This window comes from Vanacampus margaritifer, chromosome 3 (assembly GCF_051991255.1).
Source record: "Vanacampus margaritifer isolate UIUO_Vmar chromosome 3, RoL_Vmar_1.0, whole genome shotgun sequence".
Taxonomy (NCBI): Eukaryota; Metazoa; Chordata; class Actinopteri; order Syngnathiformes; family Syngnathidae; genus Vanacampus; species Vanacampus margaritifer.
The window spans coordinates 27924023-27939359 of NC_135434.1; the positions used below are offsets into that span (position 1 = coordinate 27924023).

Here is a 15337-nt window from a genome sequence, read left to right on the forward strand (position 1 = left end):
GTAGGCACCATGCATTTTTCCTTGTATTCCTCACCTTTGCGACGCCATACAGTTTTGAAGCCATCAGTTAAAATAATTTTTATCTTGGTCTCATCACTCCAGAGTACAGAGTCCCAGTAGTCTTCATCTTTGTCAGCATGGGCAAAACGCATTATTTCCATAGTATATATTTAATGCATCGCTTTGATTCTCACGCTTTGTGCTGTCACTCGCGCCATTTATTTAATTTTTTTATATATCATCTAATTTTCAGAGTACATTGTGGGTCATTTTGTGTGCCCTAAATTTTCGTTCCCTGGACATTCGGACACCACTACAAAATGGCATGACCCCTCAGTAGGGCACTATATAGGGAGTAGGGTCCACATTCGGACACAAGCCATCGACAGACCAAATGCTGTGGTTAAAAAACTAATCGAGACAGTTTAAATCATCACTTTATTTGCAAATCACAATTATGATAAATTTTAAATATATTGTAAGCAAACCTTGAGAAACATCTCACACGGTACTTTACAAACGGCAATATGTAGTAGACTCACACAACAATTTGTAAAATAACATTTGTAAGACTTGAAAACACACCATTGGCACAAGTTTGTTTTCTTTCTTGAGAGTGGTTTAAGAGAAGTTTGTCCTTCTCCGAATTAGAGCCGGGCACCAAGCTTGCGGATGACAAGGTGATTGGGCCCTTCATTAGTTGCTTTAATGATTTTCCAGGCATCATGATGCATGAGACCTTCGAGAGAGAATCTGTTTATTGACAAGACCTCATCACCAACCTCCAGTAGCCCAGACAGCTCAGCAGCACCTCCTGTTGTGGAAAGGGCACAACAATTTATTATAAACCGCTCATTTAGGGGCATATTTGCCCATGTGCTTAGGTCAGAAAAGACGGGCTGCTGCGCACTTTTTTGGCTGTGAGACTCTCTCCTCGACTTAAGTGTGTCAATTAAGCACCTTCATGAAAAGTACACGTTCTGGGTGGAGCAACGTTCCCTGTCAAATCTAGTGCACATATTCTCCTAGAGATCTTTTCTCATGTGCGTTCAGGAGGCTATACAGGGAGTCCTTAAGTTACGACAGAGTTCTATTCCTACGCTGGCGATGTAAGTCAGATTTCCCCAAGTCGATATTTACATCAAAATACTTTGTACAGTAATTTTACAAAACTTGTTACAAAACCTTGTTTCTAAAACTGAAAAACATGCGTTCTACCCGTGGCAGGGGATAAAAAAATGTTTTTTTACAGGGGAAGTGTCTGGCTGTGTTGCGCTCCAGTTGACAACAGATGGTGCTGTGCGTGACATACTCCATCCCCAAGCTGATGTGGCACATAGTTCAGCGTGAAGAAAGTTCAAATTTTTTAACTTTGGCGAATAAACAAATGAGCTGATTTCACCGGAATTCACATGTCTCGGGGAAAACTCCACAATCTGTGACTTGCAGGCATCCTCACAATTCAATGGGTCACACCTAAGGCTGTCACAAATTAAACTTTATGCGCACACACGCACATGTTGGGTTTACATTTTTAGTGGGGGCATTTCATTGACATAATGCATTTCCTAGACCCTTACCCTAACCTTAACCGTCACAACTGACTGCCTTGCCCTAATCTTTACCCTAACCCCAACCAAAACTTAATTCAAACCTAAACTCTAAAACCAAGATTTGACCCTCAAAAAGACATTTGGACTCACGGGGACCACCAAAATGTCCCCACAAGGACACCTGGTCCCCACAATGATACTAAAAGTCCAGAAAATGGTCCTTATGGTGTGATATAACACCCCCCCCCCCCCCCCCACACACACACACACAAGTTGTTGACAATTTTTTTTATGGTAAAATGTTTCACAGGGATAAGCACGCAATTACAAATAACACTTAAGTTTGCCAAGGTTGATGAAGGGAAAATAACCATGGTTTGATATGTCCTCATGTAACCTCTTATATAAGGATATGTTGTCCTGAACTGTTGTACGAGTCCAGGTGCCCAACAATTTGGGAATAAAGGGCGGAATCAACCTGGGAACTCTTCCTTGTTTATACTATAGACCTCCCTGCTTCGGAAACATGTTTACGAGGGTGCCTGGGAGTGAATGCCTTGTTTATACTACAGTCCTCCCTGCTTCGGAAACATGTTTTCGAGGGTGCCTGGGAGAGGGCTTTGGCCAGCCCGGTTTCTCACGCTCACCCCTTTTTGTTAATGAATAAAAGACGGAGCGGCACACGGTGTGGGTAGAGTCAGCTGAGGGATACGTATGATCGCCCAGCCGTTTTGCAGCTCGTTCTACTCGGACCGTCGGCTCTCCGGGCTAGAGTCAAGGTAAGCGCTGATGATGATTATATTATGCTGCTTAACGCTGAAGTGTGTTGATTGCTCTTTGCGGGGAATAAAGGGCACATTTGTTCTAGCACAGTATATCAGTCTCTGTGTATTCATTGTTGCCGCCGATCACTCACGATTCTGCATAAAAATATAAAAGTGAAGTAGTGTTTTCAACAAAACAGTTGATATTAACACCATTTTCATATTAGTTTTCGTATAAGGTATTTAGGTATTGTCTGTTGTTGTGCTCTCTGTCGCTAAGTGCCTCTCGCGGCAATTTAGGCTGCTACGATTGCCAGCAGTTGACTTGAAGACTTATTAAAATAAAAACAATAAAAGATCCAGCCACGACTGTCACACTCGCCTGCTCTTTATGTATTTTTTGTTCACATTTCCCACAATAATCACGTCACTTTACACTCACACATTGATTTCTCAGTTGACCAATTTTTTTGGTCGACACAACCGAGTTGTGCCCTAGTCACACCTCTTTGGTGGCTGCGCAAGTTTTCACCAGTCATGCAGGTGTCAGAAGCCGAGATGGGAGAATTGCCAAGCATTCTAGTGCGTAGGGAAGGCACGTAAGAAATTGAATTAAAGCTGCTCTATGTAGCAATTTACATTAGCCTTTTTATTTGATCATTTATGACTCAAACATTTTCTAATTAGCAGATTATCAGGTGTTCACACTGCATACTCTTGCAAGCCTCTGAGCGAAAGTTTTCATACTGGATTCATGTTTGAATTTCCCTAGTCTGGAAACCACACTCGTTGCTAGATCCAGCGAATGAGTCTGTTCACAAGCACATTTCTGAGGAGGGGCGAACCTTACCAAACAGACAGTGAAAAGATCCAATCAACAAAGAGCGGATGTTACATCATAAAAGTAGGACGATTTGTTGAAGATTAGTCAACACACAGACTTACTATATGAAATCATATTCATAGGAAATATATATTATTCATAAGTCAAACAAACACTCTGCCCTCCAGAAATAATCATTAAAAAAAACAAACATAATAATACAAATCATCACCTTTAAAGATGCGTTTTACAGTAAGGGGCTTGTCTCCAGTACTTGAGGATTTCCCCCCATCCAGGCTGAAACCCAGGCCAGCAGTCGTCTTGTGAAGTTCAACTTTCAAAACGCCATTTGGACCTAGATTTTCAGGTATGAATAGGACATACATACATGATTTACAGCATTTCGTATAAATACAGTGAATCGCCCTCCGGCACTTCGCTTTTTGTTGTTGGTGTTATTCATTTTGTATTTTCGCCATTTACTGGCATTTGGTGTTATTTTGAATTTAAATCCTGTGTAAGGATAAGAAGAAATAAAGAAAGAAGGAATAGTTTATTTCCATATATAACACAGAAAAGAAAACACAAACATCCTTTTGAACAACTCAATTAATAACTGACAAAGGAATTGAAAATTCCGACCATCTGCGCATTACTCAATCTTTTACACGGTGTACTGTAAACAAACGGCGTATTGTATTGTATTGACCATTGCTCTTGCCTCTGACATAGCATACAAACCAGGCTGATTGTTGTAGTAGTCAAATGACATTTCATCATATTTTGAAATCAAAATAATCCTCACAAATCAAATTGCAAGGATCCAAAGTTCTACATTTTTGCTGTTTGGTTTAAGTCTAGCACATGGGCTATGCATTCAGGTACTCGTAGTTTCATTATATCATCATTAGTGTAAATCAAGCTCCTACCTGTACTCGTCTTCAAAGACATCTTGTTGGCAGATAATTTCATCTGTGGCTGACTGGCTGAGTCAAGCTTTTCAAGGGTATCCTTTTCACTGACCATGCATCTGCAAATAACTACGAAAGCTTGTTTGGATACTTTAGCTTGATGTAGGCAAGAAACAGCCTCTCCATGGGTTTTACCATCCAGACATGTGCCATTTATAGATATGATTTTGTCGCCTCTCAGAATTGTGCCCTCTAGGCTGGCTGCACCTTTGTTGAAGACCCGATGAACCTGGTGACACATAAATACAATTTCGTATTACACCTGACTTACAGAAAATGACCTGCATTACAGTGAACCCTGGAAGATTCACCCATTCTCTGGCAGAGACGCGCTGCTTGCTAAAGGCGGCTAATAACACGTTGGCTAGATGCACTTGCTCTAATAATTGCTTATTTTCATACACTTCTATTACAATTTTTACTTTTGTGCTACTGGGAAATTAAACTAGAGACCTCAAGGAGTCTATTTGTGGAGAAATCTCAAAATCGACATTCTTGGCCCAATGGTCTAAAATTGTCAGTATCTGAAAAAAAATTAGGAATGCATAATTATCGGCAAATATCGACCAATTTGACGTCATACAGATAAACCAAATAATAAAGAAATCCACAGATAAGAATAGACATGCCACTTTGGTCCATCTGTGGTTGTGCCCAACTCCTCAACCCCTCCCCTATGGTAGTGTCGCATATTTGTGACGTCATGATGCATGCGACCTCGTTTTCACAATCAGAGTGCTTCTCATTCTGCCTGGCAGTTGAGCTTTGCGTTGGCGCAAGGTTTTAAGTCTCTCCCTAATTTTCTCCAGCTCACTCGTATTTCGGTTCATATGTTTGTCAGAGTTAGTGAATTTGTTTTGCTACGTAAAATAGTACCTAGGCTGTGCTTTTAACGAGCACTCTGGCTGGCTGCTTTTAGTGCAAATCTCTCTCTCTCTCTCTCTCTCTCTCGTAAATATTTATTCATACACATACATTTTCTGAGTTTATAAAAAAACTTGTTCGAAAAATAGTTGTTTTGTGGTCAAAAGCACTGATTTGAATCTCAATTAGGCTGTTTTGCCAATAGTTTTCAAATAAACAAAAATTATAGTAACTTTTGATCAATCAATTTCACACTTTATTTTACCATTTGTGAAATTGAAAAAAAATTATTATTATATATTATCTATATTATATAATTATTATTATTTCCGATCAAACAACGGCAATTTCCGGTTTAGGCCACGCCCAGTTGTGGTTTAGGCCACGCCCCCTCCAAATACATATACATATCATTTAGATGGTTAAACAGATACAGATAGTGCTGTATGCGCTCATCCCTACTATTTACAGAACATTGAAACATCTGAAAATTGATATTCACAATTTTTTAACCAAGAGATAAATAAACTATTTACGGAATACGTTTTTTTTTTACTACCTAACACACAACACGGACAAGACATGTGCTTGGCCCAAATCCTGTATTGGATAAATGTTGTGCTGGAATCTCAACATATCCTTGAGTTTTTGTTGCTCCTGATGCTGTCAGTGTCAGACTGAATGTCTTAATTTTTTAACTTCTAGCATTTGAAGATGGAAAGACAAGATCATTTAATTTACTTACAGTGATTATCTTCTGCTCAAGGTCACTCCCACCAGCAATACTAAATCCAAGTCCTGAGCCTTCTTCTTTATGAAGGACCACAAGGTGAGCATGACTGTTAACCTGTACAAATCAGTCAGAGGAAAAAACTTGACTAATAGGGTTAGTTAACAGTGCATATAATGCTATATAAAATAATAAGGCTTCATGGGATACCTCTATGAAATTGTTTGTTTCCTGGAGTTGGGCAGGAAAGTTTGTTGCAGCCGTCTGAAGTGCTTGCAATTTAGACTGACTCACAGCAGGAACATTTACATCTTTTAACCTGTACACACACAAAAAAAAGAAGATGTTTTGGTTCCACTGATTGGGAATGTTTAACATCTTATTTTGACTTAAATGAGCAGGTGGAGACTGTCAGGCTGTCAGCTTATATCGAATTCTGTGTTGATAGCATTATTCCTTCAAAGACAAACAACAAACCATTGGTTTTGAAAGAGCTTAAGAAATTAAAAAAGAAGAAAATAATATTTTTCACTGGTACAGATCACGAGAAGAGCGAAGTCAATAAGGAAGTCAAACGTGCCATCAAAAAGGCTCAGAAAAACTATAAAAACAAGGTAAAGCTTTCATTTACACAGGGCAATGTCCAAGCTGCTTGGCAGGGACTAAAGAACTAGTGACATTCTTTGAAGTGAATGTTGAGAGCCGGCTTCTCCCTCAAGAGCCGGCTCCGTCATTTCCCCTCGCTCTCTCTCTCTCTCTCTCTCTGTCTCTCTCTATCTTCCTGTCGCTCTCTCTTTTTCACATTTCTGAAGCGAGGTTTGGCTGCGCTGCTCAGAGAGGGAGAGACGGGAAGAGCAGGGGGAGGGGCGAGGGCATGCAGTGAGTGTACTGCATGCCTAGCACATACATGCTCCACGTCTCTGCCAGTCAGAGAGAGAGAGAGGAGGAAGAGAAAACAAACAGAGAAGAGTTGAAGTATTTAGTTTTTCTGAATGGCAATTTGAAATAAAACAAGGTCTTTTATCCTGGACTTGGTGAGGAGCTTATGTCTGTCTTGTTTGCTGCTGCTCTTGCACTTTTGATTGTTGTTGGTTGAGTTCTAATTTTGTTGCTTATGTATTTTCTGTAGCCTTTTTAACTTTCAATAAAATAAACAAAAAAACTTTTCTTTACTTGATAATTGCTGCTATTTACAGTCAGTGCAGTGAAATACTTAGTTCGCCAAGTAATTTATCAAAATGTATGCTAAATTTGTCTTAAATATTTAAAAGAAAAGCTAAAGTTAAAAGAGCCATTTGAGAGCCAAAAAGAGCTGTCTCTTTTCACTGAGGCGATCCAAATCAACCAGATCACCCAAAAGAGCCGAAAAAAGCTGTGAATAGTCTCTTCTTGTCGCAAGCCTATCCATGTTTATGGTCGTAATACTGTATCACTTCCCAACGACCCAAACTGATATTTGAGACGGATAATGTCTCTCAACCTAATGAGGTGGTCAACTTAATGAGGTGGTCTCACCGGTGGGAACATCGCTCATCTTTAGTAAAGAAGAGGTGGCGTGCTCCCTGAAAAGGATTCAAATCAGCAGTTCCCCTGGACCTAACATCTGTGGACGAACCTTGAGACACTGTGCCAAGCAGCTCGGAGGGGTCTTCAAGCAGCTCTTCCATTAATTAATTAATTCCATTAATAGTAGCATACTGCCGGGTGTGTAGAAGCAGTCGACCATGATCGAAGTCCCTAAGAAGGGATCTACAAAGGTCCTAAATGACTTGAGACATGTGGCTTTAACATTCTTTCTGATGAAGACACTGGAGAGGATCATTAATAGCGTTATTACTAAAATTGTTGACCCGATAATGGACCCTTTGCAATTTGATTACAGATCTGGTAGGGGTGGATGGTGCTAAGGTTTTCATTATAGACACGAGGTGATCTAGATCTTCCAACCTTTTAGAGAAGCAATGGGAAAAAGTGATTTGAGATACGAGTGTTTTCAGTGATGAGCACAGTCACAGAGCAAATTTAACTTGTATCTCAAGGCACCACTGTATGTGTTTACCTGCCAATCTTAATGCAGAAAAAAACAGGAAAAAAGAGAGCTTTAGAGAGAGAGAGAGATAAATTGCTTCTTATAATTTAAACGTGTATAAATGACTTGTGAAAGTGCTACTTATTTATATTGTTTTCACTAATTTTAGCAGTTAAGAAAATAACACATGCATGTGGCACAACGGGGTAGTAAAATTGACAACGAAAACCGTCGACTCAACCCTCAAACATTCGCATGGTTGAAATTCTACCTACAGCCGTGGGTGAAAGTGAAACACTGTTGAATGAACTCGATGTCATGCCCATAGCAGTATAGATGAGTCCACGGACAGAACTGATACTGCACATTTGTGCTTGTTTGTACGTTTTCTTGACGGCATATACTTCTGAGAAGAAATGCTTGGCTTACTGCCAGTAGAAGGGCACACAACTGGTGAGGAGGTCTAGATTTCAACATTCCTCTGCGTGTGTGCATGTTTGTGACATTTTGGGGACTCTATAGCGGGTAAAGTGGACGGGAAACACGTTGCTCTGCTGTTGCAGCCCAAATGACGTCCTTACACTGCATCGTACATCAAACAGTGTTTTGTGCAAAACTTAGCTGACGTGATGTGACAAAAAAATATTATTTAAAGAATTGTATTTATTTTTGTATTAAATTTATTTTATTTTTATTAAGGTGAAAAAACACCTCTGGTGCTGATCAATAACAGCTTCGTTATTGTGATTAATGCTGTTTTTGATATTTGCTGTTTCCAAATTTCAAAATGATGTATTTTTGAATATTTTTTGCGAAATAAAAATTTTGAAATGTGTCATTATCAGCTGTTTACTGGTCGCCTAATGTGTCTAATTTCTTGATTTGAAAATTTGGCCAAACTGAATTAGTAATTGAATAGCCCTGTTGTAGATTGTTTACAATTGTTGATTATTCTTTGTGATTTATCCACTTTTGGTAATATTTTCAAACATATACGTTACACATAATTCCTAGTGGGGGCATCCCATTGACATAATGCATTTCCCAGCCCCTTACCCTAACCTTAACCATCATAACTGATTGCCTAATCCTAACCCTTACCCTAACCCCAACCAAAATCCAATTCAAACCTAAACTCTAAAACCAAGTCTTGACCCTCAAAAAGAGGTCTGAACAAAATGAGGACCTCCAAAATGTCCCCATTTATAGGTGAAGCCCCCATTTTGTAGCATATTACCCCCCAAAGAAACAAACACACACACACACACACACACACACAAAGTGCTAAAGCAATCTGAAATACAAAGGGAAGAGTTTTAAATAATTTAACTGAATTACCTGATGGTCTGAGATGATTCAATCTGTTCAGATTGTTCAAGGATCTCAATGTTTCTCTCAGATGTTTCTTGAGTGGATCCAGTGTTTCTTCTGTTTCCTTTTGTCATCTCTACGTTTGCTTGGAGAGGAGAAGGTGAAGAGCACATAGTCTCTGTGGCAGTGGAAAGGATGGTGCTCTCAGGTTTATCAGTTACACCATCTAGCGTGGTCAACATATCACCTTTGAATAGTTTTCCCAATTCGGGCATACTGAGAGCCCTGGATTGCCGCAACCGGTTGTGGAAAAGTCTAGCATTTTTCCTACGTACCACTGGCGGGGTCTCTGGTGAAAAATCACGAACTTTTGCAACTTCAGAGACAAGACTGTTCTTCGTCAGGCAACTTGCACTATAGCTATCACAGGGAGGATCAAGGTTTTTCAAATTAATGCTTGATTGTGATTTCAGTGATGGGCTGGTTCTAGTCGAGATCAAATGGTATTCATAGGAACTAAAATGGTGGTTTTGTGCCCGGCCATCAGAACATTTAATTAAGTCCATATAGCCTGCAATCCTTTGGTTAAGCGAGGCTCTGTATGCTAAAGCGTATGACTGAATGTCACTACATTTAGCCACAGGCTTGTCAAAGAGAGCAAGATTTTCAAAAGACTTTATCTTCTGTTGTACAGAGAAAGGATTGTAATCCACAGAAAAAGGAGTGTCTGCAACAAAGCTTCGCCTCAGCGTTGTCTTCTTGTACGGTTTGAATGTCGTAGACTTTGGGTCATTACTTGTCTTCATGTTGGCTTTCAAGCCATTACTTGATTCTAGATTAGTTTCCTTCTTGAGAGACACTGCATTTACTACTATTTTATCAACAATGACATTTCTTGTACCTAATATGGAATTTAAATTTGGGAGAACAGGTGTTGATCTTGGATCGGTGCCTATATGAGTTGCCGTAGAGTGATTTAAATCTACTGTGAGCTTTTTTGCCCTGACAGGTGACAAACCGGATAAAGAGGACAATTGAACTTCGATAAATGTTCTCTGAGTGGTAGGTGAGTCGGACAATGTCTGGAAGTTTGGTATTGCTTTGACGTCTAAATTGGTATCTTTTTTGTTGGAAGTAACAGCATCAAAAGTGATATCTGACATCTTACTTACACTGACTTTAGATAAAGCAACACTGTTCTTATTAAATTGGTTTTTGGCCTTTACAATGGGATATAATGTTTTCTCGGACAGTGAATTTGTAGGCTGGTTGAAGAAGATATTATTGCTTGTTGAAAGACCTGGAGTTTCACTTTCCGTATGATTTTGCAATGGCTCTTTTCTAACATTATTACTCTTTATTCTTAAGCCTTTTAGTTTAAGGCTATTGTCTGGTCTGATCTGACTTTCATTTTGACATTTATCAGGGAAGTTTAGACCACGATGCATGGGCCTAACATTTGAGGTTACATTTGGTCTACACTCTTTGTTTATCGTAGTCTTTGACAATGCTGTATCTGATCTGTAAGTGTCCGTCACTGATGCAAATTCAATTGTCTGTGCTTTCAAATTTCTCTGCTTCAATACATCTGAGTTGCGCAACGCACCACCAAGCAACATTGTAGGGCCACTGTAATTGTTACAGTAATCAAGTGGGGAAATTCTGCCATGTATACAAAGGCTTGTAGTATTTTGTGCCTCAGAAGCTCTAAGTTTGTCAGATTTAGACTCAATGGCATTACTAATGTGATTCTCCAAAGCTGATGCAGACATTGCATGTGAAGGTGGGCAGGAATTCTCTGTGACTAAGACTCCTATTGATGGGGAATGTTCCAAGCAGTCTTCGTTTGTTAGCTCTGAGGAGCTGACAATCATATCAATATTCTCAACCAGGCTTTTGTTTTCACCGGAATGATGTGAAGGCAAAGGTCTATACAATGGTGTGTTGAGGTGTACATGTCCATCATCAACGGATACTTGGTTGTGAGAGGAATTAAGCTCCGCTTTCTTCCCATTTGAAGATGGCTCATGAAGATGGTTACTGCCAGCGGCCAGTTTACTGAGCTTGACATCTGTGTCACGTGTGAAGTCACCACTGGAATCACGGTCATCAAGTCCTTTGGGGTCTTTCCCTTTATGCATAACATCAAACATTTCGGGGAATGATCCATTGGAGGAGTTGTCAAGAAGTGGATTCATCTGCACAGGACACTCATTTTCATTTCCTGCATGCGCCACAGATGAGTCATGTGAAGTTGGCAGTATTTGAACCTGAATATCTTTCTCAGATATATTTTCCAAAGAGGCACTGTAGGGGGAATATGCAGGGCCGCTTCTGGGACTAATTTGTGATATAATATCATCAATGTTGGTGATTGGAGCTTGACAGTCATTGATTATTTGGGGTTTGGGGTTGAATGGAACTATCTTGGCACTTAATTCTTCAGATAAGTCAGGGATGCGTCTTGTGGCTTTGTCACTGCTCCCAGAGAACACTGTCAGTGTGGAAAGCTCATCTACAGCTTAAATCAAAATGAAAGATAGATTAGACATTGTGCAATATTTATGTATAAACATTTTAGACATGTTTAAATTGGATATATGAGGTTCTATGGTAGAACAGACAATGACAATACCACAATGCTTACAAACCTATTTTAAAACTTTTTGTAGGTCATGTATGGTGTGTTGTCGTCACAATGCTCAGGGAAACTTAAGACCACAGAGAGGGAAATGCCCAGTGGGCTCCTACCCATTTGAAGTTTTACACATGGACTTTATTGAACTACACAGAAGTGGTCAGCACAAGTACTGTTTAGTGTTAGTAGACTCACTAACTAAATGGGTTGAACTTGTTCCTTCAAAACATCCAAACGCCCTCACAGTAGCTAAAGCTATTTGTAAACACATAATACCAGAACATGGCATTCCACGAGTCTTGTGGAGTGATAACGGTAGCCATTTTGTAAATACCATCGTTGACAATATGGCCATCCACTTAGGGATCACCCTAAAAAATCATTGTGCATATCATCCACAGAGCGCAGGCTTAGTTGAACGGACCAACGGTACTATTAAACTAAGACTCAAAAAGACCATGGAAGAAACCAAAAAAACATGGCCTGAGTGTTTATCTCTAGTAAAAACTTACATGAGAATAACGCCAAACCCACAAGGGATCACGCCCTTTGAGGCAGTAACAGGCAGACCCTTTGTGCTCCCCTTATGGGAAAATCAGCCATGGTCAGACAAAACAGGAGAGGCAGATCCACTGACTAAATGGTTATGTGACTTGTTTAAAGAACGGACTGTGTCAAGAGCAAATGATCTGCCCTCTACCTCTCTTCCCCCTGCACAGGAAACGGTGACCCCGGGTGACCTGGTGTTGGTGAAGGTGATAAAAAGGAAAACATGGTCGAGCCCACGCTGGGACGGCCCATTCGTTGTTCTCCTGACCACACCCACCGCTCTCAAAATCGCTGAGAGAGAGACGTGGATCCACCAGAGTCACTGCAAAAAGGTCACCGAACTCAGATAAGGGATTACCCCCTGATTCTTGTCAAAAAGAAGAAGAACAAAGGAGAAGATGACCCTTTTTCAGACATTGTTTGGACTTTGATCATTATAATGTTTATCTTATTATGTGTTATTTGTTCCTGCTGTATTGTCCCAATGTCTAAGAGGTTAGTCGCCCGTATGTTCGTGGCCCAGATGTATCAATATAACTTACTACGCGTAGAGGATTATGTTGACACTGTGGAGACCGACACAAAAGTGTGACCCTCATCTTATTGTGTTTTCCTAACTTCAAATCCAGTTCCATTCTCAGACCAAGAGGTTCTCGTCACCGTGCGGTGGGGGAGTTATGGAATTTTTTCCCTTTAAGTTAAGGGTTTTCGCCATTTCCTGAGAATGGTTCAAATGTTGTGAATCTATTAATGAAGTAATACTGAGAAAACTTAATTGTTTTAGTATTTACTGATGTCCTTTTAAATCCACAACAGGAGGGAATGTGAAGTTGCTTAAAACAGTAGTCTTAACATTATGTGTATTTTAAAGAATATCCTGTATATATTTTTATGTTTTTATATTATCAACTGTCGTTTAGAGGCGGCGCCTAAGGCGCGGCTCAACTTTCTCAAACTGTTTTGTGTTTTTCCATGACATATGAAAACAGAAACTTAACCATGTTTATATGAAACGAAACTGAAACTTAACTGTAATAAAAGCGACTTGTGGCCGGAGGAGGAGGAGGGAGTCGGACGGAGCCGAGCGTGAGTTAAGGTCTCGCGTCTCCCCTTCTCTCCCCAGCCGCGGTTGCATTAAGACAAAACAGCAGCTTCTGCCTCCTTTTTCCTTTGTGCACGGTCGGTAACTAAGGGGATCTGTAATATCAGACCCAACAGAGGTCCATAGCAACACCTATGCTATGATAAATTACAGTTTGAACTACACTACCTTAAACTAAACATAATACAAACATTTTGCAAATGTGTTTGGAAGATGATTTTTGGGTTGCAGAAATGCATTTTACAGTGCTAGAGAGCCTGTTTATTTCCGTTTTAAATGGTTTCCCTTTTTTGAGGAACATATCGTTGGCGTCAGGCCAAAACCTTGTACCTCCATAATCGTCACTTTGCAGGAGACCCCAATAGTGGCATGCTTGTTCAACCATGAATATTGCATTATCAAAGAGAGCAAGACATTTGCAACGCTTTAGATTGGGAAATGATTCGAGAAAATGACATTCACACATGTGGACTGACCAAAAGGATAGATTTTGAAAAAATATGAAATTCGCCAAATTGTGACTTACAAGGTTTCGGCCTGATGCCAGCGATATATTTGTGAGATAATTATGTGTGAACTTCCGGTGTCTGGACCAGATGTGATCGGGCTGCCAGATCGTATTGGGGTCGCCTCCCGAAGACGTCACGCTACAGGATTGGCTGGAAATTTTCCAGTTGATGTAAAAAAAAATGGAAAGAATATATTAAAGATGCCATTTAAATAACGTGTACGGACTGAAATTGTAAAAACATAAATACACCTAAGAATATAAAAGCAAGGTATATTGAATACATAATAAAATAGATTGAATAAATGATAAATACACAAATTGCCTCAGATGTGACAAATATTGTCAGTTTAGATTGCTAATGTGTTCCTATTATCATTAAGACTGCTTTTGTGATGTATTGTGATTTGTGAACAGCTAAAAAAGAAACCAAACCAAAGTGAACACACCTGACCCACGCATTTCATTAGCGCTGCTGTGCTGACGTCATAAGCAAAGTGCGCATCTGGACGGCGTAGTGCATTATGGGTAGCAGAGAGGTGCATTGTGGGTAGGCTTAACTACCATACGGTCATTGAAAATGAATTGGATCCAATGGAATGAGCTCTGATTTGTAACATTTCAGCCGCTGGAAAGTTGCTGTTTTTCATTTAATGTATTTTAAACATGCCTAGCATGCATATGGTTTACTGACTTCGGGGGGTTGACTTGCAAGGTTTAAGGTGTACAGTTACGCAAAGACTGTCACCACTTTAATCTCCACCATTTAAATGAGGACTAATTTGGTAGCCTCGCTTTTATTTTTCACACATGCGCAAACGTAATGCACACTTCGCTTATTAGCAAAGCGTGAAGGCGCTTCAATCTATCTATTTTATTATTTATCCAAACTAAAGTATCCTCCTTTTATAATCGTAAGTTTATTTACGTTTTTACAATTTCAGTCCGTACGTTTTGTTAATTGAATGACATCTTTTATATTTTCTTTCCAATGTTTTGATGTCAACCGGATAATTTCCAGCCAATCATGTAGCGTGATGTCACCGCTAGGCGAACCCGATGCAATCTGGCAGCACGATCACATCTGGTACCGACACCAGCACCCCCAGTGGCTGACAAGAAGGTGGCACCTATGAGCATGTGTTGTGTTAGTGGTTAAGTGGTAATTTAGTGTCTGGTCTAAGAATTTGCCGCACACCGAACAATGTGGTGATTGACCCTAATTTACCTTCCGACTTGCTGCAAAAGTGACCCCCTTAGAGTTGTTATCGGAAAACGTTCTGAAGCACCACCTTCATTGTTTTATCCAACCACAAACAACACGGCACGATTGAAGGAAAAACGGTGCCAGGCCACTGTAACTATACTTCTCTGTCAGCGCAGAATTCATAGAGAAGAAAGGTGGGGGAAGACAGGAGGAGCTGCAGATAGAGCCCCATATACCTTTTTAATGGTGATCAAGGTGCATCTTTAAATGTTCCAACAATGTAAAATA

At 40.0% G+C, this 15337-nt stretch overlaps 1 protein-coding gene across 6 annotated transcripts in view; it reads right to left on the minus strand.

Moving 5' to 3' along the window:
- Nucleotides 1–421: 421 nt before the first annotated feature.
- The window catches only part of pdzd2 (PDZ domain containing 2), a 111503-nt gene continuing 96587 nt past the window's right edge, over nt 422–15337 (minus strand). For 5 of the 6 annotated variants that reach the window (XM_077561871.1, XM_077561872.1, XM_077561870.1 and 2 more), the window contains 6 exons: nt 9073–11566; nt 5916–6024; nt 5721–5822; nt 4070–4340; nt 3373–3495; nt 422–814 (listed from right to left, as the gene is read on the minus strand). In XM_077561871.1, coding sequence (XP_077417997.1) covers nt 648–814; nt 3373–3495; nt 4070–4340; nt 5721–5822; nt 5916–6024; nt 9073–11566 — 3266 coding nt within the window. In that variant the 3' untranslated portion in view covers nt 422–647. The remainder of the gene's footprint in view (nt 815–3372; nt 3496–4069; nt 4341–5720; nt 5823–5915; nt 6025–9072; nt 11567–15337) is intronic. The other variant, XR_013293507.1, reaches the window with a different exon arrangement.